Genomic DNA, 26,960 nt, shown 5'->3' with positions numbered 1-26,960 from the left:
GGTGTATTTCAGCTAGGGGTTCACAGTTAATATTGCTGATTATTCAGATGTTTAAGAATCTTTTATTATGTGTGTAATTTGTGGGTGGTCCCACAAGAAGCAGGACCATCTACCCATCACTGTCAAGTGACTGCCCTCAAACCTATAAAAGGTGGGGTCAACCACACTACCTTATAGTTCATTTCAAATGAGTTGGGAGTTGGTTAGTGATTCTAGTTTCTTTCTCTGCATATTGTCATTTATTGGAACCTTTAGACTATTTTGAGTAATTATTGGTACTTTAACAAACGGAAAACTCTCAAGGTCATAACAAATACAGTAGTGAATTTTTGTTTTATATATTGATAGTCTTTCGATATGTTCATCTTAATTTTCTCACAAACATTACTGCTAGATGACTGAATCCAAAGTGAATAGTTTGCTTAGTTCTGGTAGAAAAAACATGATGGCAGTATCCAAGCCAGTTTAAATATTAAACAAGTCACAATCACAAACAAATCATTGATTTACTTTATACATTTTTAATTCAGGGCAGAACAGTGGCACAGTGGTAGCGCTGCTGCCTCCAAGTAAGCTTCCTGGGTCCACCCTGCATCTTCTCCCCATGTCTGTGTGAGTTTCCTCCAGGTGCTCCGGTTTCCACCCACAGTCCAAAGACATGCAGGTTAGGTGCACTGGCGATCCTAAAATGTCCCTAGTGTGTGCTTGGTGTGTTGATGTGTGTGTGTGCCCTGCGGTCGGCTGGCGCCCTACCCGGAGTTTGTTCCTGCATTGCGCCCTGTGTTGGCTGGGATTGGCTCCAGCAGACCCCTGTGACCCTGTGTTAAGATATAGTGGGTGGGATGGATTTTTAATTCAGCTCATCAAGATTTCCTTCCTTCATGGGAAAGCAAATACAGGTGTCACACCATGGGGTTTAGCCAAATTCAAAGAATCACATGTTAGACTACTATAGCATAGCCATAACTCATTATGAATTGAATGTCTAAGCACACAGAAGCAGACCTGGGTTCACATCTACAAAACTTGTGCACATGTGAAAAAAGACCCAGACAACATAACATTCCACACAAAAATAGTGATTTAAAAAAGAAAACTTGACAGGAGATGTGGCATATATTTACAGAAACTCTATTTACAGAAAAGATCCATCTATGCACATTTCGAAGAAAAATGGAAATGAAGACACCTTGGGTAAAGTGTGGAAATGCAGTCAAACCAGCTAAATGATGACCTGCGTATCACAGAGCCATTATTGCAATGTGCATTTATGTGTCAAACAAACCTCAAAAGAGATTAAAAATTCGGCAAAGTGTTTTTCTCAGTGAATACGCTATATTTGCCGTTAAACTAGATTTGCCAAATATTTTCATAGAAATCTGATGTGTGACTGGCTTAAGCAAATATTGCGATGCGAGGCCAGTGTGGCATCACAGAGCTGAATGAGCCTGGCACTGGGGACACAAGTCTATATAGGTGTATCTCAATAATTACAGGGGAGAGGTCAAATATGCTGTACAACATAAGATACAATAATATCACACTCATATTTCAAAATTGCCATTATCGCAGAGTGGAACTAGCCACAGTCGCGTGCAGTAACATTCAATGCTTTGCCACTTTCATATTTTTTGATAACTTGTTAGTTTGTGTAACGACTTGACCTGTGACAGATGCGAGTTTCTGCAGCAGGGAGCCATGTGGTGTGAAAATTCATTAGAACTGCAAATCCCCATGAAGACAGAGAGGATGAGTGGTAGACTGACATACCAACAAAACTACTGTATACTGCGTAAGGGTCCTTGAAAGGATAGTTTATTGTTTTATTAAGAAAGGATCCTGATCAGCTTTGTATTTATCCTCTTTGGATACAGAACTTAATTTTAAAGTACAAAAATGAGGAAAAGCCAGCATTGTAGGAAGATGTTTAGCTAACATAGATTCTGAATGAGCATCAACAAGCATGTTTCCTCATAGTCAATTACACAACTCAAGGACAAATACATATTTGTGAGGTTTAATTAGTAACAAAAGGTTATGCATTCATATTTTTAAACATTTGATGAAGCCACCCATATGGCACAGTCTCCTGCTAATTCTCTTCTAAGCCTACCAGGAATTAAAAGCATATTTTAAAAAAAATAAAGGTCACAACTCTTGTAATCTGTTCCAACTCCGCAGGGAACATCCCTAAAATTCCACAAATAAACTACTTTAACCAAGAACTTTAAATCCAAAATTAATAATTTCAGTCAGTCAGTCATTCATTATCCAACCAGCTATATCCTAACACACCATTTCCATAATGATTGTTTTCATGAGTGTGAGATTGGTCCAAAAACAAAAGGGTGAAAAACAATTAGAAACTGGAAAAAAACTGTTTACCAAAGCAGAAAATATTTCTACAGAAAAATTAAACGTTTTCTTTCTAATTAGCCACTAATTTTACACTACTGCTTTTCATTAATTATCATTAGATATTACTAAAAAGAGAGATATTAAACTTGAATCTCATACAACAAATTTAAGGTAAATGAGGTAAGTCTATGAAAATTTAAATTTGAGATTTAAAACTATTTATACTGAATAGTCAGGCTTCGACTCTCCACAGTGATGGATCTGATTTAAAGGGCTTGAATATGGATGGATTCATAGACAGATAGATAGATAGATAGTCTTCATTCCAAATATGTGGTCCTGGTATTTATGCATTGTGACTTCAAATAATGTTTTGGTTCAGTGACAACAAATCACAAGATCCTAATAACTCATATTGACTGTGTCATTAAGTCTTAAAACCAGTAGCTAATTTAAGCCAGTTGCAAATCCTATGCTTAAATGAACCCTTTGTTTACTTATTCCTGCATTTAAGAAACAATCTGGCACTGTGATTTATGGCTTTCTATGAAATATCAAGAAAGATTTGATCCGAGATCACAAGGCTCTGTTTAGTCTTTTCAGTGAGAGTCAAATGACACATATTTAAAAAAGTTCCTGATGAACAGGCACACGTGTGACTTTAATGCTGCAGGGCATTCTAATCCCCACCTGTGTATGCCAATATATTAACTGACAACTTTGACATTTGTGCTTACTCATTAAAAATGTGGTAGATTTTTTGATAACTTAAATATTACTTGGGAGTATTGTTCAAACAAATGTAAAACTTATAAATATGTGAATATACATTTATATATAACTTGTGAATATAGGTTCACATAATAGTTTACACAATTTAAAAAGATAATACCAGTTAATGTATTTATGACCAAAAGATGGTAAATTACAATACAGATCAAAGCAGAATAAGAATTTAAAAGATACAGTATAAAACAAAGGAATTTAAGTTAACATACAAAGTCACAGTCAATTATGTAATACTGTCGGGACAAACACAGCATAAGAGTCATTTAGCCCTCTTGACATATGGACTCATTATGCCACTTACCATCATGACATATTTTAAGAAATAAAAGCTATCTGATGCTCTGGAGTATCCAGTTTAATGCCAAGACCAATATTACATACATGGGCTTGCTGTCTTGGAATAACAAACCTTGATATAAACAATTTTTTCTTACAAAAAAAGAAAAAAAATTGCCCCCAGTTTGGTTATTATGATGCTGCTTATCACTACTCTAGACGGAAGGTACACACGCTCCAGGGTAACGTGCACTACATGCTAAGTGGCATCTGAACTTTTTACTAGAAAAGGAATGACTTTTACTCTTTATTTTTCAAATTAAGAATAACGGTTGGTTTTGTAAATTACTTGGAAAAATATTTCTGCTAAATAAATAATAATTAAAAATAACAATAATAATGAGTCCGTGTGTCAAAATTGTTGTACCTATCATTTAATAATATTAACAGAAAAATAATGCTTTTTAATATTTTAATAAATATCATCTGCTCTATTCATGAATCAAAAACAAAGTAGGCTCTTAAAAATTCAGAGTTGGAAGAAGCAAATAATTGAGGAAGGTAGAGGATTTCTACTATCTCTTTTGAATATTAACATGTTGACTTGATGTCTGGGAGTGCACATATTAGACACATATTAGCTAATTACTTGGAGTGAAAATGGATTTTACAGCTTACAAGTGTGCAATAAAATAAATTCAAAAATATGTTGTGCTTCTTTCTACTTTAGAAGAAAGGAAAACAAACTATGGTGCAGCTGAGTGGATCACTAATTTTGGGTTTAATTTGCTCATTAGAAAGAGACATTTACTTTTTTTTACCACACTTCAAGAACTCACAGGTAAGAACTCACTTTACCTTGATCTTGTTTTATCCTTTCTCTTTCTGCATAGCCTGCAGCTGCCATATTCAGTCTACTTAACCATCTGTAAAGGAAAAGAAAGTGTGTATCAGATAGTCCTGCACAGCATGGATATAGCAGTGTAATGGTAACCACATGTATAAACATAAAACCTACACTTATACAGTATATTAATGGAACCCAAAATGTACGCAAAATTAAAAAGTATATACTTCAGAACTATGCAAATCGAATCATATCCTCTTTCTTGTAAAATTTCTTATTTTCTTATCCCTGTGTTAACTGGTGTAAAATACAAGCCTTTATTTAACACAATAAATCAGAGATGCTGCATCTGACAAAATTTTGAAATGTTCATTGATAATTAGTTATCTTTAGTACTATGCAGCCAAGAAAATAACAGTATAATGTTAAATAAAATATTAATGTTTACAACTAGCATTTTATCCTTTTAAGTAAAGAAAATGTTAAAGAAAATTTGATTCTGAAAAATACTATTTAAATAAAGTTATTTTAGTGGACCCATCACTGAACTTTTTCTTGATTATTACCCAAAATAATCTTAAATATTAACAATCCGATTTAAGAGAAACATGTAGGCTAACAAATTAAAAGAACTTGCAGTATGCTTTTATTTTTATCTGAAAATGAAACTACATTTTGATAGGATATAATTGTTTATTCATTTACATTTTCACATGACCATTACTAATTAAAGAATTAAAAAAGACTTTTTTCTGTACTTGTGTCATTCGGTAAATTCCTCATTTCATTTGCAAACTTTTGATAAAAGATCTGCTTGCCCTCATATTTAAAATAAATATTCTTTCCTTTGTTCATTTTAAATAGTGTCCCACACATGCGATTAGGTGGCAGCTAAATGGCCTAAGAAATTGTAATACCACCTCCGACCAGGGAGTGGCAGGGTGTGATGACAGGCTTTCTCAGTTACTTGCAGACCGTCCCCGGGAGACCCCACAAGGTTTCGGCACCCTCAGTGACATCACCTCCGGCCCCGACAACCTCACTTCTGGTTCCGGGCCCAGAGATGACGTCACTTCCTGACTGGGCCTTTAAAGCCGCCATCTTTATTGTCTTTGATCAGTTCTGTTTTGGACTCAGTCTTGTGAACATCTCTGTTCAATTATTTCAATTTTAACAGCCAGGATACAATATACAGGATGATGCCCCAAACTTTTAGCATGTTTTTTGGCATTTCTTGTCATTCAAAATAGTCATTCAGGCACTGAATCATTTTGACATACAAAAAATGGTCAAATTTTAATCAGTATACACAAACATACATACATAAAAACATGTTGATTAAAAAAAAAGATTTACACTCACAAATGCAGGATTACACAAATGACAAAGGAAAGAAAACAATGTAGCACCAGTTCCTTCTATAAATGCTTTAACAAAAATGTGATTGTGTGATACACTATTTGCCTTGCGTTATATATGATAATTATAAGTTTCACTGAATATTGAAATGTGCTATCAAGGATTTTGTTGAAAGATTTCATCATATATAATAGGTCAACTCATTTCTAAAAAGACAATTACAATTTAAGTAGAGGATACGATACTTTTTGATTTCAAACAGACTTGTGTATTTGTGTCAATGTTTCTTAACCTTTCATACAATACATGCTGTAAATTGTGTGACATTAGAAAAATAAAAATAACCAAAAATCAAAAAACAAAACATTTATTTTCATTTAATATTAAATGTTAATTTACAGTACTATCTACTGGAAACAATAAAAGGAGGTACTAGCCAGATATTTTGAAGTCGATTGTTGATAGAAGCATGTAAATACAGTTGACTGTCTGGTCAGAACAATAGGGAAAGTTGTAAAGAAAGTTGTTATTGTATTAGGAACAAACTGTACTAAGCAAGAAAATCATAATGCTTGTTTTAATTACATTGTCATTCGGATTCATTGCATAGGTATGTATGTGTTAAACACAATGTGCTACTTTCTACAAATATTCAATCCAAACACAAGTCCAAAATATCTGGTTAAAGGGAATGTTGGATCCATAGGATCTATTTATACTGAGATCTTCTGGGTCTCTAACTCTCCACTGATAATGGATGACTGTATGCATCGGGTTCTCAACCTTCAAATCTACTACATGGGGCTCAGTGGTGCCTGTGAGAAAAGCAGATTAGCCACAATGTGACTATCACTGTGGGTTGTACTGAGAAGAAAGAAAGAAAAAAAAAGATGCAACTCAAAACAAATAAAATGTCTAGCATCTGAATTTGTGAATTTATCTGTGACATTAGGTTATTATTGCATTATCATTACTTTATTATTGTTCAATAATGATCTGTGGATTTTTACTAGTTGCTGAACACTTTGCGCAGGACCTTCACTAAAATGTTTAAAGTTTATATTTTATATATTACTTTTACCTTTCTTTCTCTATTTCTGGTAAGTCTATATAGGTCGTTGAAACATATAATTATAAGCCAGTGGGAGGCTATGAAAATCCTAAAGTAGTCAGTTTTCCACTTTCCACTAATTTCTGTACATAATTCCTGTTAGTATTGTAATGCATTATTAACAGACACTATACTGTATAAATCCAGATTACACCAACACATGCTGATGTACACATACTTATGCTGAGACAAAATTATAAAATATTAAGTGAGATAGATACCTTACAAATAGTGGAGTACAAGAACAGAACTTCATAAATATAATAAGTTCTGTTTATTAACATATAATTAAAACATCAATAAGAGATTCAGTATCTTCAAAAATCAGGTTAGAATTTATGTTTATGGCAGTCCTGGTGTAATAGAGAAAAGTTGCGAAGAATAAAACTTATTCTCTTTTTTTCTTCATTTTATGTTTATGTAAGAATACTAAATCAATGTTATATCACATAAGTGCTAAATAAATGATCTTTTAGTGGCACTAAAACCAAAATAAGCAAAAGTGTAGGTAAAACAGTATTTTCCAACATTGTTTCTGTGGTGCCAAACTTTTTGTCCCCAAAACACCAAGGCACATCACAATTCTACGCAGTAACCAAAAAAGCATTAAATCTCTTAGACGTGCTAAACTGTCCAAAGGGCCAGGGGCCTCAAGTATAATGCCGTGCGTATTCACACTAAAATATGGGACAGTGGGTGTAAATTTATGGTACTTGAAAAAGTTACCTTTCTTTCAGTTTTATTCTCTCAGTCACAATCATGCTATCCCTCTCCACTCAACACCCCCTGCCCTGACCCTAACTAACAGCGCCAGCATAAATTTACACCCGATCTGAAGCTGTTCATTTTCAAATAATATTGTATAAGTGCAATGATGTTTTCTACTGTAATTGGTACTATTCAGGTCATAAAATGATTTCTTCAAAATGTCCCATATATACTTGTCTCTTTTTTTTTTCTGCGGTGCGGCGTTGACATCATGCACCAAAAGGCGTGAGCTTATTCAGTGTGAGCAGGAGCACACGGGTGGCTGGTTGCTTGTGCTATAACATGCTTGACTTGGCGCCGATCAACACACATGTACTGTACAAGGCATGTAATGGGGTCCACTGAGAAAAGAAGAGTGTTCATGGCTCACCTGGCAGAGAAAAGGAGATGGAAAAAGAAAAGGAGGATGCAACATTGACAAGCTTCTGTTCAAAGACAGCCGCTTCCCCGTTATACTCAGTTTGTTATAATATTTAGTTTATTGTCACTGTCTCTCTGCACACTGTTGGAGTCATTCATACAGGCAGACCAAGTATGGTACACAGGGACTAGGCTGCATTTAGAAACCATTAGCCTAGCAGTTTGGAGAATGGGACAAACTGCAGTGTGCTATTCTTGTTGGAGGTGGGGTTTGAGTTTACTGTCCATGTTTGGAGACCACAGAGGGGCACTGTACTATTCCGAAGATGAAACTGAATCCTTTACTGTCCTTGTTTGGAGACCAGAGAGGGCCCTGCACGTTGAGAAGACAGTATAAATACATGTAACAAGCAGTCAAACCTTTTGAAGCTGTAGGGCGGATGTCATCTGTCCGGAAAACCCTTTCAGCATGGTGACGAAAGATGGCAGACTGCGTAGATCAAGATTCCCTCACCTTGATAAAGTCTGTCATAAGCTTCCCGTCTGTAACCACGTAAAAACCGTCAGTATAGTAAGCTAAAATATATCTTTGTCTCTCATGTGATGTCTGTACCGTCGTAATCACGATGGGAGGGATATCGCCTTTTCTGTCATATTTCTAGATTTTTCGGTTACTTAACATGCCGCAATGTCAAAAGAACACATAGCCAGAAAGCTAATGCCTCCTAAGGAAACACCCCCAGGAAACCAAACTCAGTCAGTCAGTGTCAGACACTCCTTCAATGTAATAGGAACCACAACATAGAGAGAAGTGTGTACATTGCAACGGTACACATGTCGTAATTGTAGGAAGGACAGCCCTTGGGTGTGTGGGAACTGTTAACATTTGAATTTGAGGATTGCATATAGTGCAGAACTGACCTCTCTGTACTATTCTTTCCTCTGCATGTCCTGGAGTACAAAAGAAACACCACCATTAACCAAAACGTGGAGACTGAGCAAGATCGCAAAAAAAAACACGCAGTCACTGATTAAAACCGCAAGACGGTATACAAATGAATATGAATAATATGAATAATGTTGCATCTGTGCCACATTGTTTTCCAAAATGTACTATACAGGTCATAAAATGAATAATTCAAAATATTATATATACCTATGTCTCTGTTTTTTGTCAGTGTGGCTTTGAAATCATGGACTGCAAGGTGCATACTAATTCAGCGTAAGCAGGAACACTCAATAAAACAGAGTAAAAAAAAATCAAGTGATGGTGAGAAACGAAGAAGGCAGATTCACCAGTGTTTCTATGTCAGCTTTTATCCACCCAGATCAGAGAATTTCCAGGTCCATTGTCTCAAAACACCACTCATATCTACCGTTATTCCCAGTTTCAAGTAAAAACTAATAGTGTCAGATCCCTGGGGGGGCGGTAGTATGCATCGTGATAGGGACTTGGAGAATAAAAGTGAAAAGAAAAAAAAAACACACTAACTTTTACAAGTACTATAAATTTACACCGGCTGTTACCGATGCAAATCAAATGTATGTGTTTATTGTATAATATTAATAATAAAAGCAGCTCACTACTCAAAACGGTAAATATACGAGGCAGTCAGGATCAAACCGGGGAAATCTTGAATACAAGTCAGCAATTCTCACTGCTGCACCACGGAAACTGTTGTATCATCCTTGAACTTTTTGTGGAAGTGTTTGTTTGATCTTTGGACTTCAGGCTTCACACATTATATAGTTTATGTCTACATTTTGTCATTTACTACTAAAATACGAAAAACGTTTCTGTTCTAACAATGTGTTTACACAGATTATTGTAGGAACGGAACACACATGAAATGCATGTGTTCCAAATAATGATCTATTATTTCCTTATACAACTCTAGGTCTCTGACTCCCAGATAATCAAGGCTGGAACTGGAAGAACTTTGTGCCCATTCTGCGGCGGTGGGGGAAGGAATACTAGGCTGCATGCTGTTTGTCTTGATTGGCACATTTACAAGACAAAAGACGCTGACGGAGAGGTGCGAAGGGATTTAAGGTGGGCTGGATTTACGAGTTTTTTCATAGCCTTTGGTAATTCTAGTGTTAACATACTCTGAGTGGTGTACTGACAGTAGCAATGCTAAAGCAGCTGTGGTTTTTGGAATAGTTTGTTTATTCCGTGCACCATTATATTGTTACAGAATGATTATAATCAAGTGAATTAAATTTGTAAATGATATGCAATTAATTTTGGTGTATTTGATAAATCCTGCATCACTGATGCAAATCCTAAAAAAGGGAGACCACACAGAAACATTAGCACTGCTTTGACGCTGGGTACCACCTGTTTGCAAAACTGGGGAGAAAAGTATATATGCAAGAGGAGAGGCTACCATGAAAATGTGTGTGACTTTACACAAAGTTTATTTTTTTATACATCACAATGTTTGCATGTGAACAAGCATATGGCCCCAGGACAGAAGTCAGCAAAAAAAAAAAACAGCTTGGAGATTGCTGTAATAGATAAAGCATTTGAGGAGCACTTTGGTCTTTGGATGCATTTTTCCATCTACTTCATCCCTTTGCCCACTCATACAGGCAGACCCTTCTCTACTTCACAGGGTCAGAGGTAACTCTTATGCCCACTGATCCCTTGGCTATGTGCGAATCTCTGGTGAAAAAGCACCCAGGAAGTGTGGTATAGCGGGTCCACTGCTCATGTCAAAGGGCCATTTTTAAAATAAATAATTACTACACTCGCGGCTTAGCGAGGGGGCGTGGTACTGTGTGGCTAAAGTGGCTCCTGGGGTGATTTGTGGTGGGGCAGAAGGAAGCGGTCACTAAAGCTGAGCGAACGAGGAGCTGGAGTGACCAGGGATGAAGGACGATAAGTCAGCGGGAGTCATGGAGTCTTGGGAAGGTAAGCCTCAGCATGAGCGACCTGGCTGTTGAGGAACCCAAGTCTCAGTCCGGTAAGGTAGCTGTACGGAGCCAGGGAACGGAAGGCAACCAGACAGTAGTAAGGTCAGCTGCAGGAAGGGCGACTCCCCTGTTGAGAAGCCTGATAGGAGAAGCCGGGGAGCCGCCAGATAAAAGAAGACACCAGCTTGTTTTTAAAGAGACTGCTTCCAGTATTGGTTTAATCTCGTTTTAAAGGATTATTGTTTTTTTTCTATTGGATTTTTTTTAACCTCCACTCTGCACCTATTTTATGGATTATTTATTTAATGACTTTTTGAATGCACTGCACTTCTTTATTTGAACAGTTTTTTTTTGTTGTTGGTTTTAAAATAAAAGCACTTTGCACTTTTGCACCATCCTCTTGCTCTATTTGTTGTGTCTCACTGCCGTGCTCATCGGCAACATTACCGACGGTGTCAGGATCAGGGCTCCCTGAACGCAAGATGGGAGCATGGAGTGAACCTGCATCATCACAGGAAGATGGACCCCTGACACATCTGTTGGCTGCTAAAGTGCCTTCTAACTGCTGTGTCTGCAAAACAAAGATCACAGATGGCTTTTATGTGGGATTCTTCATGTAGTCCTGTGCTCCTTTGACAGGTCTCTACAACCCAGGAGCGAGTCTCCTTCAGGTCTGGAACCAGTGGCACTACACTGTTATTTCCACAGAGAAACACTTGTGTAGAGTATAATTATCAAGTTGTTGATGGTGATGAACATCTGAGGATAGTATTTGTAGAGTTTTAATGTATGCCCATTTAAGAGATGCATATCTTTTGGATTAAGTAGGTCTTTAGCACTGCATTCAAACTCAACAGTCGTACACATTCGCATGGGAGGCAGTCCATGGGCCTGACTAAATGTAACTATATGCCAGACCAAAGGTTGGCAGTGCACACTAATGCCTTTTCTCCTTCCTTTGCAGACCCTCAGAGTGAAATCCTGCCTGACCTCACTTTTGGCTCCACCACTAACCTCACTTCTGGTTTCCACACTCAAAGCACAGATCTTTTTGGCTACCCTCTATAAATCTGCCATTTCATTGTATACTAGACTGTACATGTCTGGATTATTTCAATTGCCTAATTTTCAAATATACAGGGTAGATCCCCAAACCTTTTCCTTGGTTTCTTGTTTCCTTACACACACACACACACACGCATACAGAGCATATATATTATTGTGAATTCTATGTAGGCTTTTTGAGGGTCTTGCTCATTTTTGTTATTATATCACTCTTTTCAGGAGATATGCAAGGCTAGTAAGAATTACATTGTATTATGTACACAAGAGAATAAACTTGAACTTGATCACTTACATGCAGATGGGAGAGAATGCTGTGGAAAGGGTCAGTGGCTTAAAATATTTGGAGTGTCCATCACTTAGAAGCTAAAGTAGGTCCAACAACATCTTGGCTATATTCCAACACTTTTCCTTCCTTAGATGTCTGTTGAAAACTTGATTGTCTCTCTCTATGCTCACCAGCTTCTATAGAGGCACAGTAGAGACCATACTCACTGGCTGGACGACATTCGGTCCACCACACTCTCAGCTCAGGGGTTGCAAAGCACAGCAGAGGGTGAAAAAAGCAGCACATAATACTACTGCCTTTTTTAGGATGTATATAACATATGGCTGCCTTAGAAAAGCAAACTATATTAACAAGGTCCTCAGCCATCTTGTACAATCACTTTTCCTATTCTTCCTCCATAATGGCAAATAAGTAAAAGATGATCATTATCATTCACATACATCACTAGATACAGGGACAGTTTTACAGGTCCTAAGGTTAATCAACACCCACTCACAGTGACAAATGGAGGTTCTTGGAAATATTTTGCATTCTAGATATTTTGTTACATTTATTTTCTTTTGTGCTGTTTGTTGTTGACTTTGTATTACTTGACACTGAACCTGAACTTGAAGGGAGTGTCTTGTTGTAGTTTGCCAACATATTTGCAACTGGTGCTACAAATATGCCTAACTGTAAATGTGAAGAGAAATACAGTGGCAATAATATACTGTGGATTTAGGTTGATTTTTATGTGTACTATTTAACAATAAAGCACCTTTGAAGTCTTACCTATTCATATCATCAACACCATCAGCTGCAAAGTAGAAACTTTTAATCTTTGGATGACAGGCCTTGAATGCACTGAAAGCAGAAAAAAGGAATGCTTTTAAGAATTTAAAATTTCATCCACAAAAAAATAGAAAAAAATGTAAATTTCACATTAGCAATTACAACTCAAAATATATAATTTTTTCTTTCTTTCTGTAAAAGACAGGATGAATGTAGCAATGGCAATGTACAAATGTTAATGTTGTATACATAATACATAATCTATTCATTTAGAAAAGCCCTAATTGTTAAATTGTGGTACATGGACATTAAAAAAAAGTGATTACCGAGGTAAATCTACTGAAACACTAAAGATTTAATTTAGTAGTAATTGTACAGTTTTTCTTAAACTGTGTTTTGTCCCTTAATGTAACAAAAATGAGAGGAGGGTATTGTCTTGAGGAGGATTTTAAAGACATTGAGAAAGTTGTGGAACAGAGTTTGTAAAGAATGATATGATCATCATAGGCTACTTGATTTATCTCATTATGTGCACAACAAATTCATTCACTTACATCCACTAATCATTAATTAAAAATAAATACTGCTTAAAAATCATAATAAATAAAAATTCGAACATTTTTATAACTGTACATGAATTAGTGAATACATATATTTTTCAGGATATTTTCATTTGCATAGAATCTTTAAAGATGCTTTTGTAACAAGACAAATATTAAATTAGGTTTGTCTGCAAGTCACTTTGTCAGGTTGGTGACATTTACAGGAATGAGATTTTTTTGGTTGTATCAGTATAAATAGGATATATTAGCTGGTCAAGAAAACTTATTTCAGATCAATAGTTAATTGAAAAGAGTAATTTAAATTTTTAATGTCACAAACTATTAATGCTTTAAATTTTCTCCTCTTTTTATAGTTATCACAATTTTAAAGCTACCTTTTTGATATCAATCATGTCAATTGAAGATTAATCATTTACTTTTCTCACAGTTTCCGTAAACAACATTTATTCTGTTGTTTGCAAGGTGTCTTATATTCAGTAAGTGTTCAGACTTAATTATTGCTTATGTCTGTGTACATTGATCTTGATTGACCCTAATTACAGTAATTACTCACTACTGAAGACTGTATTCCATTTCCTCTCATGCTATTCAAAAAATTGCCATTTGTGCTTTCACTACATTTATGAAATTTAAGTTGTTATACAAATCAAAATTAATTTGTTTTTAAAACTTCAACTAAAACACAAACTTAGTTTTCTGGTTCGTTTATTGCAGAGAAATAAGCTAATTTAGCATCCCCCACTATATGTGTGTCTCTGCGACATAATACATCACAGATTTATCTGATTTGCATTGCACTATAAATACGAGCTGAGACACTGGCCAATGTCTGGCCAATATGAAAGTTTTGACAAACTAAATAAATTAGATTTTGTCATGACACTACGAGGCTCATTATCATTACAGTAGACTAGCCATAGGTACAGAGGTTGCCACTCAGTTCCAAACTTGCTTCTTAGAGTTTCTACCACTGATGCTTCCCACATCGCAAAGACGTACAGGTTAGAAATCTCCATATGACTAAGTGTGGATGTGGCAGAGTATGGCCCCTTATTCAAACTGGGTTTCTGTTGTTCCTTGAATAACCTAAACATCAAAGTTGTTGTTCTAGAAAAATCATTCTCCCTCAAATCAATCACCTCACAGCTCAGCCTCAGACATAATAAACCAGGAAAAAAAAAACTTGCTGTTTGTACAAGAAGAAGAAAAAAAAAACTTTTTCATTCATAAAAACATGCAAATCCTGCGAGTATGGGACAACAAATTCTTCCCCTCATTTAAAATCCCAAGGAAACCACTCATCTATTTTCTAAACCTTTTTATCCAGGGCAGGGGGCGCAGGGTAGCTGGATTCTAATCCAGCAAGCCTTAGGTGCAAAGCATGAACAGTTCCTGGACAGGGTGCCAGGTCATCACAGCATGAACACACACAAACACATCATGTGCTAATTTCCTGTGGGAGGAAACTGGAGTGCCCGGCGTAAACCCATGGGGGAAACATGCATACCCCATGTAGGAAACACATATGGAATGTGAATCTCTATTTCCATGTTGTGAGGCAACAGTAGTACTACTGTGTCACAGTGCTGGCCCGAAGAAAAACATTTTTTTAACTCTATGATTTAAAAAAAAAGGGAATTATGTGATTTTTTTTCCAGTAAGTTCCTTCTTTATGATATTAAACTTAAAGACTGACTTTAAAGCTGATTGATTAAAGGTGAATAACAGTCCTGGAACAAAAACTTCAGTGTTGTTTCAGGAACAGCAGCAACCTGACAATATTGGATTGATTCAGCCAGTATTGGCACCTGTTGCCTGTGATTCTGAACTGGATAAGACACTCAGTTAGAAAATGGATGGAGTGTTCAATGGACAACTTTAACAATGACCATGACATTTACATTATTAACATGAATTCATTCCCACAATCATTTCTTATTAACACTATCATTTCTAACTCCCTTATTCAAATAATGATTCTACATTTTAAAACAAATGAAACTTGCAGTTAATTGGTAACATAATTGTATTCTCAATGTGTATTTTTACTTCTGAGCTAATTCAATAATGGGATAAAAATTACAACAAAAGACTTTTCTACCTCGGAAATGCAGTAGGATTTCCACGCTTAATTAAGTTAAACCATGCAGGATTTTTAAATGACATGTGCCATTTCCGCCATCCTCCACTGAAATTGAAGCTCTATTGTAAACATACTTCTTTTAAGTCTGTCTAAAGCTCCAATGAAGGGAACATTTGAACCATTAGCATCGCTAATAGCACAAAATGAAGAGTACACCTTCATAAAATATAAGAAATGGCCACCTTTTAAGGTTCACCTCATGTTTTGAACAGCAAATTGGGCTCCCTTATGACTTCACAACAGACTGACATTGTCAGGCAGTAACCAAATATGTTGCCAAAGTAGTGGTACTGGGAACATGACACATACTGATGACAAAGTTATCCATACTTTTTAAAAATTGCCTGTTTGCTACATGTTCTCCTAAAGATGCTCAACTAGACTGAGATCTGGTTGCGAAGGCCAAAGATGTAGATTAATTCAACAATATGCTCAGCAAAGCTAACCAGAATTTTCCCATCCCTATGACAAACGTCAGTAACCTAATAAAAATGCCAATTATTGGAAGAGTAGCTCAATGCCAAGACAAGATTCATCTGAATGGCAGTTACATTCAGATAACATAGGCCTTACTATTAGTCTGAAGTAAACTGCAAATAGGACTCATCAGATTTTTCTTGGCCTCCAGAGTTTAGCATTTGTTTTTATAAGCCCCCAGAAACTTCACTTTTAATCCTTCCCTGAAAGTGCTGCGCTAGCCCCTACAACACACAATGACTTGCCTCTTCTGTTTGATTGTCTGAATCCTGTACTAAGCATGTCATGTCTCCCTGTGCCTACCCTTTCATCCACAGTGTATTCTGGGTCACAGGACTGCTGTTAAATGATGGATGGTAGCCATGAGGCTTTTATGTATCACACTGCAGCTAGATTACTGACAATTGCTATTTCACTTAGAACTCAGAACTAAATTATTTTCCATTTTCCTTCTTAATTGCACAAACATGTTATCCTGAATATGCACTTTAAATACCACTGCTTGCATATATGATGTTGTCGTTAACTACACATTCAGTTACCTGAGTATTTCTCAGTAATGAATGCTTACAAAGCCAACTCAGACATTCTCAAATATATTTTTTTAAATATTCATGGTTTTTAACTGATACATAATGTCTCCTCTGTCATTTTAATTATTTTCATTGATTTCATTTGTATGCGTTAAGAGTGCTTTATTAAGAGGTCTTTCCTGTATTTCTATAAACTTCCAGAAGCTTTACTTGGGGTCCCTATCATATTTAAATAAAAATATACTGCTTATATAGAGAAAACCATTACTGTTTTATTATAATTTCTTAAAAACAGATATTTGCAATTAACCTTCACATTGGAAAATGTCTGTAATATATTGTGAACTTTGAAATAAATGAAATGTGCCTGATGGTAATGCTAGGAGATTTCTATTTCTTAAACTAGTGGTTCTTTAAAAATGACTGAAAATGACAGGCAATTTCTCAGTCTGGAGTTCATTTCATTTGAAAGAATCTTAATTCAGACTGCAAAACTTGCTTTGTGCTTCTCCTTAACAACTAACTTAAAAAATCTTCTCCAAGTTCAAAATAAGTGCATTCCAAATTATTTTAATTCATTCAGAAATACTCACTATTTCTTTCGGCATTCATTTGCCCTGTCGATCTTAAACTCTGGCAGGCATATAAATCCTTCAGCTTTTTCATCCTATACACAAAAAGCAAAGAATTTAATGTGAATATCTTTTTCTGTGATTAATGTACTGAAGATCCACCATAACAAAGCATGAAGATGAATTTGTTTTCCAGCAGATTTCAATGTAGTGGAAGTCTTCTATTTATTGTTAATGCCCTTCTCCCCAACCCCACTGTATTTTGTTTTCCTTTTCTACCATTAGCTCCTCTAAGTTTCAATTATATTTTTTTCAGCAGGGCAACTGAACTTGTGGCAGTGACTTGGAAAGGAATTCATGTTGTTGCAAGACCACACAGTGAGCCTAAACCTCAAGTCTAAAGAAGACCCATAGAGAATGTGGAGAGCACATTAATAGCTAAGTAACTACGTTACTTTTTCTATTTCTTTTTTATTCTATTTAGACTATAGCCTGCTCCATACATTTATAAAGTTTAACAACTCACAGTCTGTTCTCATGACTTAACATTTCTCCAGAGACTAAGTTGCTTTCTACTCAAGGCACAGTAATTATGGTTTTACCCCCAGAACTCCAATGCCTGCAAATGCCATTATTCAGTACGTTGTAATATCTATAAATAATGTGGTCATAACATTTGTCTCATCAAAATCACTTGCTTGTTTCAGGTTTGCAAATATACCAAAAATAAACTATTCATTATAACTATCAATAAAAATAAAAAAAAATAAAACCTTAAAATATTAATACCAAAAATAAAGACAAAACAAAACAAAAAAACAGTATATTCCTAAGTGAATTCTGCTTTATAGAACAAGCACTTAAAAATGATTATGGCTATTCTTAAACAGTTTTTAAGACACATTTTTTGTAATTATGACTAGTGAGAGGAGGACAGATAGATTATATTGTCATCATTAATAATCTCTTATATTCTGTAAATGCTTTTACATCATAATTTTAGCATCAATTGCTCCATAAATGTGCTGGATAATTGGAGAAAAACATTATAAAAAAGAATTAATAACACTGCCTACTTAGTGAGGTTATACACTGCAAAGACTGGTCTCACTTGGCATGTGCAAGTAATTGCTAATAACAAAAGCACTGGAAAAAATACACATATTTTTGCTACTAATTCAGGAAAAATAGGGTTTAGTTTCTTGGAAAAATGGGGATAATTTTACAGGGAACTGAAAATTAGTTAATAAAGAAATTATAAAATAAATCCCTTTAAAATGTATTACAAGACAGAGTATCCTGCTGCTATTTCTGCAAAAGAGAATCTTGCCAATATGATATAATTCCCAACAGCTAAAAATGAGGTATTGTAGTTACAGAAATTGAAAATCAATATTTCATAACTGCACTGTCATTAGAAAATCACTGTATATAATATAATGGCATGCTCCCAGCACTGACCGCCTAATTTTGTCAGAAACTGTTCAGAGCTCATCATGAAACTAAATAAGATAAGGGCTTTCAAAATCGATAAATGAAAGAATGTAATATTACTGTGAAAGAGGATAGACAAAATGCTGGCGGTCACCACAGTCCACATCAAGTTGTTAGGGCACACTAGATAATGTTATTTAGTGAAGGTTCAATAGACACAAACAGTAGCCTGGAAAAACATTTTTTTCAGAATCTGGTCTCACTTTTTCAGCATTTGATTTAATTTCTTATGTGAAGTATATTTTTTATAGATTAAAAGTTTTTTTTCTTACTAGATTTCAAGTTGCTCAAACCATCTGAAAATACACAAATAGAAATAATGTTGTGATTTGGTTGTTAAAAACACCCTCATTTACTTTGTGACAAACAGCCTAATGATGCCCTGCCTTTAGCAAAACTTGTCTGTTTGCACTGTTTTTGCAGCAGCAATGCATAAGGCCAGTGTTATCACCTATAAAGACTTGAAGATGAACCTTTTCCACTCTTTTGACTGTAGTATATAAGGTGTCAAAGCATTTAATCTGTGTTCTTTAATTTACATTGAAAATATGAGCTTCATAGTTCATAGAAGAATTACAAAAAAAATATACAAAATGTCCTCTACAAGGTACCAGGTATTTCACTGAAAAAGCACACAATTTACAATATGTTTTAATAATAATTACACTACCTAAAAGTCCACAGCTACTTTAATATACAGTAAGCACACTTGGACATATTCAAAAATTTATTGCGAATAACCCCTAAGGTCAAGATATTATGTTCATGTGCTTCACAGTATAGGTACTATAATGAAATCTGGTAGATTTGGTGTTGATCAAGTAAAGCTTTCCAAAACATTGATGGAGAATGAACAATAATCCACCTAAATAAAAGTATAAGTGCCTGTGTTTCTGTCCAGTTGGGGTATCTCTGTCATTCCAACAGATGGCGCATCACAAACATTAACAGTGCTATTACGAATCCTATACCAAATGGCCTGTAACAGAGACATACTGCATGCATTGCTTGATGCACTGCAAACATTAATGCTGAGGTCTGCATTGATTATTTAGACTTCAACCCATCTTAGATGAGTGTCAATTTTAGTTATACAAAACTATATTTTATTTGCATAGTCATTTTTCCAATTGAAATATTAAAAGTACTTTGAGCTCATATATTAGGTACTATGACTCAAGTTTATCTCAATGAACTTTGTTTATTCTGTAATAACCATCTTTACTAGCACATTCACAATTCTTGTTCTTCATATAAGTTATGCAAAGAATATGATTAACATTTTGATGATTAATAGTTACGTTAAAATATATTTTGTTTTTTTTTGTTGATCACAGTTATTCACTGTTCAGAAGAAATAAACAGGGCCTGAAAAGGTCTTAATATAAGTTGTCCCTTTTCAGTCAGCTTTTTTTCCCCCACTCTCCTTCACTCTGGTTGGATTAGAATACCTCTGAATCCTTCATGCTTTGGAATTTTAAGACTGTTATTGAACTTTGTATTTTCTTGTACTTTAGATGTTTTTTAAGATCCAGATTTAATATTGGAATATACAGAAAGGGACCCAGGCTTACTTTCTTTGTTTTCCATTGTTAACATCCTCTTTTCCTTCCACGCACTTCTCTTTGTAATGTGAGTCCTGTTTTAGATTAATTTTTTTCATGCTTTCAAGAACCAGACAACTGATCAACAAAAGAGATTTTGCAGCTAGTATTGTGCCAAACCAGATTTTCTGACGACAACTGAATCTAAACCCATTTTTGAACCTTAAGCGGGTGACAATAGGGAGTTAGTGGAGGCAGATATGTAGTGTAGTGACAATGCATAAGCTGCACTGGTATAATCAGAAGGTTCAGCAGGATGTTAGATAAATTCTGACTGGACCAGCTGCATGGCTAAAATGAGATAAAGTATGAGCAGACACTGTGGATATAATAACATGCAACTGTCTCTCTATTATAAAAAAAAGTCCTGTGGAATGAATGACTAGTAGATGATATGTGATCTTCACGTTTAGATCACAAAAGACAAATAAAAGAACTGCAAGACGAAACAGAATAGGCAAGAAAAAACCCAAAAACAGTAGTGCAAAGGGAAGCAGCACACACAGATACAGGTGTCTCAGTGCACAATGCACAAAACGTAGATTTACACAATAATGGAACATACGCTATGAGAATCTGTGGACCCATAACAGTTAAAGCAATGACAAGTTTAATTTCAAAGAAAACACAATTTGGTCGGGTGTATATTTATGATGACGGAGAAGCAATCACAACTCGAGCAGCAGAGACACAAAGTAGGAAAAAGGACAGCGGCTGTAAAGGCTTTAAAAAGATCAAAGGGCAGTGAGCAAGCAGTGTTATATATCCTGCAAGAAAGAATTTAACCACGCCCGGGGCCGTAAATAAAGGGACTAGTATTGTTTTTACAACGTCTCGTGAGACCAGGCAGTGAGTCATCATTTAAAACAAGTCCACAGACATCTAACCCTAGCAGTTGTTGGACTGCATCTATCAGACAAGCATCATGTGCTCCCAACTCTTAAAATGACGACAAGAGACAAGCAAAACGTGCAGCTGACCAGCAGCAGGAAGACAGCAGATGATGTGACGGCATATCCTTAGTGTGGCGTTCAGCTGCCCCTCCCCCCTTCACAAAGTGAGCAGCATTATACGTCTGGCGAGGAAGAGATGTAACCACGCATGGGGCGGAAAATAAAGGATAAGTATTGTTTTTACAAAAATTTTTAAAGTAAAATTGAAAATAATTCATATGTAACAATTCCCAAGAAAATAATCTCTTTAAATTGCATATTGCCTTCCTAAGATAAAGTCATCCCTGATGGAGGATCGCAGGAATCGTGGGAAAGAGGGGTCTTTTCATCGGATTAGCGCTATTTCAGATGTGGAATAGCCAAATGGGAGAGGCGGCTTGATGAATGAGGTCTCCAGGACTGTAAACAAATTCAATTCATATTATGTGATATCATCTAATGTGAAATTGTACTCCGTACTTCAAGAATTTTTATTTTTATACTGTATTGAGGATTTATTCTGTTCTATGCATTGTACTGTATTGTATTGACCTCCTTTTTGACACCCACTGCTTGTCCAACCTACCTGGAAAGGGGTCTCTCTTTGAACTGCCTTTCCCAAGGTTTCTTCGATTTTTTTCCTACAAGGGTTTTTTTTTTTGGGAGTTTTTTCTGGTCTTCTTAGAGAGTCAAGACTTGGGGGCTGTTAAGTGGCAGGGCCTGTTAAATCCCATTGTGGCACTTGTGTGATTTTGGGCTATACAAAAAATAAATTGTATTGTATTGTATTTCTGGTAAACCAAACACGGGGGTGGGCGAGCGAAGTGAGCAGGGGGCGGAGATCCCTAGTAATTAACAAAAAAAACACAGAAACAGGTGCAATGCGAAATCAAGCTGAACTGTTTCAGTTACATGTAGAGAAATCCTGCCTAATATTCCTCTTCACATTTCACATGTCTCTAGATTTAAAAGCAGTATCCAAACTCTGCAAACAGACAAATGTTATCCCAATCACCAAACCTGTACATCCAAAATCCTTAGCCCTATTTGAACCCTTACCAGTCTGCATAAACAGCAAAAAGATGTTCATCTTAATCTGCTATATGCACATCTAAAAGGCTTCAAACCCCACTCAAATTCTATTGTATAGATTTTTTCTTCTGCCTTTAATAGAATCAGACCTCAACATTTAGGTGAGAAACTGTTTGATAAATTCTTTATGGGCCATAACTTGGTGTTAACCAATGCATAAACTTGTTTGCTTTAGTACCAATTGTAGTTGGCATCCATATTCATTCTTAATCATTTGTGTAGTTTTCCAAAGTTAAATGAACTTTTTATTTCAAACTTTGAAGTAATACTTTACAGCTTCCTGATATTGTCCTGCAGATTACAAAATCCTCAACGGAACAAGCAGCAGAAAGAAGGATTTTAGGTAACAACTCTGTGCTAATACCATTGCTGGGAAGCCGCTGTAAATGAGATCATGTCTAAGAAAAGCTGCATTCATCCAAGCTAGAACATACTTATTAGATGCTTATCACTGAGATGCAGACAGGCATAAAGCACCCAGTAATGATGCCAACAAAATAAACTCATCATCTATGACTGCCATGACTGAATGATTTATTTCCCTAAGGAAGGCAAAGAGAAATAAAAACAAAATCTGCACCAGTGATAGCAAGTGAAATCTTTATGAAAAAGGTAAACCCCTTGGTGTATTTGACAACAGAGTTGACAAAACAGCATGATGATAAAATTAAAATATTGAAAACAACATATTGTTTTTTCCTCCCCAAAATGAAGAAATTAAGGAAAACATTTTTTGTAGATAAACTAATGCCTGCTGATGGCCAATCATTTAAGCAACATATGAAATTAAAACGATATGACCCTTGATTAGCATATGGCCAATGAGTTTTTACCTGTTGTCTTTATCTCACTCTCCCGATTGCCAGTTTTGTAGTTACATGCAATATACCCAGTAACTATTTGATGTTCTCATTTAACAGCTTACGCACGCTGCTATTGCCTGCACAAAGCATTATAGCTTCATAACAGTTGTTGTTGGTTGTGCTTACAACTAAACAATTTTACCTGAGATTGCTTGCACTTTGACACATATCTGCCTGGATCAATCCTCTAATCCAATCCAAATTAAAGAGATTTTCTTAACATAAGTAATATATGTTATTTATATAGAAAATTGCCTTTGATTACAGCATTGTAATTTTAATGAAAAAGGTAAAAATAAAAATAAGCAAACAAAAAAAAATCTAAAATTACAGATAAAGTGCTACCAAACTGTTCATCACCAATGTGTACTAAATGCATACATAATTCAAAGACACTTACAATAATATGGTTTCTAATGCCTCTATCAAACCTTGAAATTTATTTTGAAATGAGAGGAGTGGGGTCAAAAGACTACAGTTTAAAAAGCACTTTGATATAGATTTTTGAGGCATTTTTATAATGCCATACCTTATTCTGATGTATATAGTAATTTATGGAATTTTTAGTAGATAATGACATCATTCAGTGTTTCAAATAATTTATAATTTCCACTGTTTAACTTTAAATAAATAATTGCTTCATTCTGAACATAGAGATTTCTACTCATATGGACCCTAAAAACAGACATGCCATGAAAAATTGCATCAGTAGTGTAATACAAAATCTACAGAATGTAAAATAAAATATGCTAAGGAAGACTTTTTTTCCATCCATACCATTCGGTTTTTCCTGTCAGATAGTTTTCTGTAGCTTTAAGACAGCTGAACAATTATAAGGCAGTAAGCGTGAATGGAGTAAATTTAAGAAATATGAAATATCTAGTTTAAATATAGTCAGCATATTTGTAGCTAAGGTGGCACCATAGTGCATAATGATTAGCCCTGACACTTTACAGATCCAGTGTGCTAGGTTAAATTCCAGCACCTAATTGTCTGCATGGTGTCTGCATGTTTGCTCACATGCCTCTGTGCTGCTCTTCTGGGTATTCCATTTAGCCTCCTACATTCTCAAAGCAGGTTTGGTTAAATGGTTCCAGTGCATGTATGTGGGTGGACCCTGAGATAAACTAGTACTCTGCCTATGCCCTTTTCCTACATTATGGCATTCTACAGTGTCCTTAGTTTTGTGCTAAAAGGTCATCCTTTTCAGAGTTAGGGGGTTGCTTTAACTACAGCAGAAATGTCTTGAAAGTTATCCTTAGGCTGGGCTGTGGGAACAATTTTTGGTAAGGGGTGCTATGCTGCTAACTATATAGTAAAGGCTACTGTAACTGCTGCTGTCTTTAGCAAAATCATTTTTTTTTCTTTCTTTGTCGTATTTTGCAATATTTTTATATTTCTAATACGTCTTAAGCTTGTGTAAAAAGGTAAAATTTTTTCCTTGGGTCAAATAAAATTCTATCTATCTATTTAACACGTATCTCAGTTTTATAAATTTCATATGGCAAATAAAGCAGCAGCATAGGATATTTTAAATGAAATACAGTACAATAATACAAAATTTTTTTTTGTTTGCTAGCAATGTACACAGAGTAGAAAAAGCTAATTGGTGGCCACTTTCAGTTACCTCAGTTGTGAGCTCATTATGTCATTGGATCACAAGTGCGTAGCAAGCTGCAGCACCTTTTACTGGAAGTCACGGCATCTGCAGCTTCGGTGTCTGATTTTACAAACATGATTAAAATGATTTAAAAGTGACATAAAACTATTTCTTGTTGGTACTAGTAAGGAGCAAAAAAAAAACCAACTATTTTTAGATAACTGGTTAAAAGACATAATGTCTACATTTAAATAACAGCCTTCTCAAGGCATCAGAGTGCAAAGGTAGAGCAGCCTTATTACACAGATTATTTACAAATAACTTTGTATACTTATGCACTCATTCTCAAATCAATTAAATTCAAAACAGAGGTCAAGTCACCAGCACTGGGCACAAGGCAGGAATTTATCATGGAGACAAATGAGGCAACACAAGATACTAAGAATTACAAGGAATAACCACAAAGCAAAACTATTTACCCACATTCACAGAAGGCATTGATGGACCAACCTAGGAACTTCAGTAATTCACACATCTATGACTATCCAGAGCCATTTTAAGTTACTCATATGCTTTACTGTATTTTCTGTTTCCAAGAATTGTACAAGATCTTGTTTTGTGTTTTTCAACAAATTCTTTCTCTGACAAGTTTGCATAAAACATGACACTTTAAGTTTGTTATATGCCCACAATCCATGTGCACAATTTGCAGTACATAGTTAATGTTGGCAATATCTATCTGAATTTCTGAACCATATCCACAGCATTAATTACAACATGAAACACAGAGTGTAAAACACTGTCCTGTGCCTGTGATCAGAGATTCTGATTATAGGCATGTGTAGGACCTTACACAAAGGAAAAACAAAAACACTTTGCCATGTTCTTGAAATTTAAAAAACATTTTGTACCGAAGGGTAATTAATTGGCATAACATTTTATCTTTACAGCAACTTGTTTGGCCAGTTCCAAAAATTACATTTAACAGGTCAGTCATTCTGATATGTAGACATTTACTTTACAAGTGAATAAGGTACTAATGTCACATAATTTCAGGGCCACAGAATGACAATTATTAAAAGTGGAATTTATTAATGTCTATGATAAAGGAAATGTATGGAACAAATGGGTGCTGTTTCTTGTTAAATCTTGTAGTTCCATGCTCAAAATAAATAACAGCCTTCTGATTCAGAAGTAGTTGCAGAAGTGTATATGTTGTATTTAGAAAAAACAGTTATAAAGTTTTTACATTCAAAAAACATCAGCATACTGATTTTTCACAAATAAGGCAGTGCCAGTTCTAGCCTTTTTGCTACCCAAGGCAAAAGTGAAAAAGTCACACCCAAACCACAAAGACTTGAACGCAATTGCTTCACATATTATTGCTGACTTAAGAGAGCTTTTGGCTCCCTTGTGGTTTTGCACAAGTTGTATGTTTTTGTGACATCTACTGTAAGAGTGGAGTGGGTTGGGTGAGGCCTGGAGGGATATCCCTTCAGTGTTTCTCCCAGGCAAAAGGAGAGGATGTGGGCTGCAAAATCACAGCAGGATTCCAATTTGTCAGTCAAAGTCTATTAGACCTGATAAAATGCCCCAACCTGTTTGGAAGATCTGGCCCTGCTAATATGCACAACTTTCGCTGTGTACCAGTTATATCGAGCAATTTACTTGGCCTTGAAAAAACTCTTTCATTTCACACGTAGATGACACTTAAGTTAATGAAATGACTAGAAAATGTTAAAGTACAAATGCAACAAACACAAACAATGATTCTTCTTTATTCTTGGACCAACAATCGTACATGGTGCTTGGAAATATTTAAAATTCATATACAGTGCATCTGGAAAGTATTCACAGCGCATCACTTTTTCCACATTTTGTTATGTTACAGCCTTATTCCAAAATGGATTAAATTCATTTTTTTCCTCAGAATTCTACACACAACACCCCATAATGACAACGTGAAACGTTTACTTGAGATTTTTGAAAATTTATTAAAAATAAAAAAGTTGAGAAAGCACATGTACATAAGTATTCACAGCCTTTGCCATGAAACTCAAAATTGAGCTCTGGTGCATCCTGTTTCCCCTGATCATCCTTGAGATGTTTCTGCAGCTTAATTGGAGTCCACCTGTGGTAAATTCAGTTGATTGGACATGATTTGGAAAGGCACACACC

At 35.5% G+C, this 26,960-nt stretch overlaps 1 protein-coding gene across 10 annotated transcripts in view; it reads right to left on the bottom strand.

The window, feature by feature from the left end:
* The window catches only part of cnksr2a (connector enhancer of kinase suppressor of Ras 2a), a 763,738-nt gene that overhangs the window by 228,292 nt on the left and 508,486 nt on the right, over window positions 1-26,960 (bottom strand). For all 10 annotated transcript variants that reach the window (XM_039745560.1, XM_039745565.1, XM_039745561.1 and 7 more), the window contains 3 exons: window positions 17,219-17,292; window positions 12,910-12,981; window positions 4,282-4,349 (listed from right to left, as the gene is read on the bottom strand). In XM_039745560.1, coding sequence (XP_039601494.1) covers window positions 4,282-4,349; window positions 12,910-12,981; window positions 17,219-17,292 — 214 coding nt within the window. The remainder of the gene's footprint in view (window positions 1-4,281; window positions 4,350-12,909; window positions 12,982-17,218; window positions 17,293-26,960) is intronic.

This window comes from Polypterus senegalus, chromosome 2, assembly GCF_016835505.1.
Source record: "Polypterus senegalus isolate Bchr_013 chromosome 2, ASM1683550v1, whole genome shotgun sequence".
In the NCBI taxonomy this organism is placed as follows: Eukaryota; Metazoa; Chordata; class Cladistia; order Polypteriformes; family Polypteridae; genus Polypterus; species Polypterus senegalus.
Note: the sequence above shows the minus strand (reverse complement) of the source record. Positions and strands in the feature narration are given on the sequence as shown.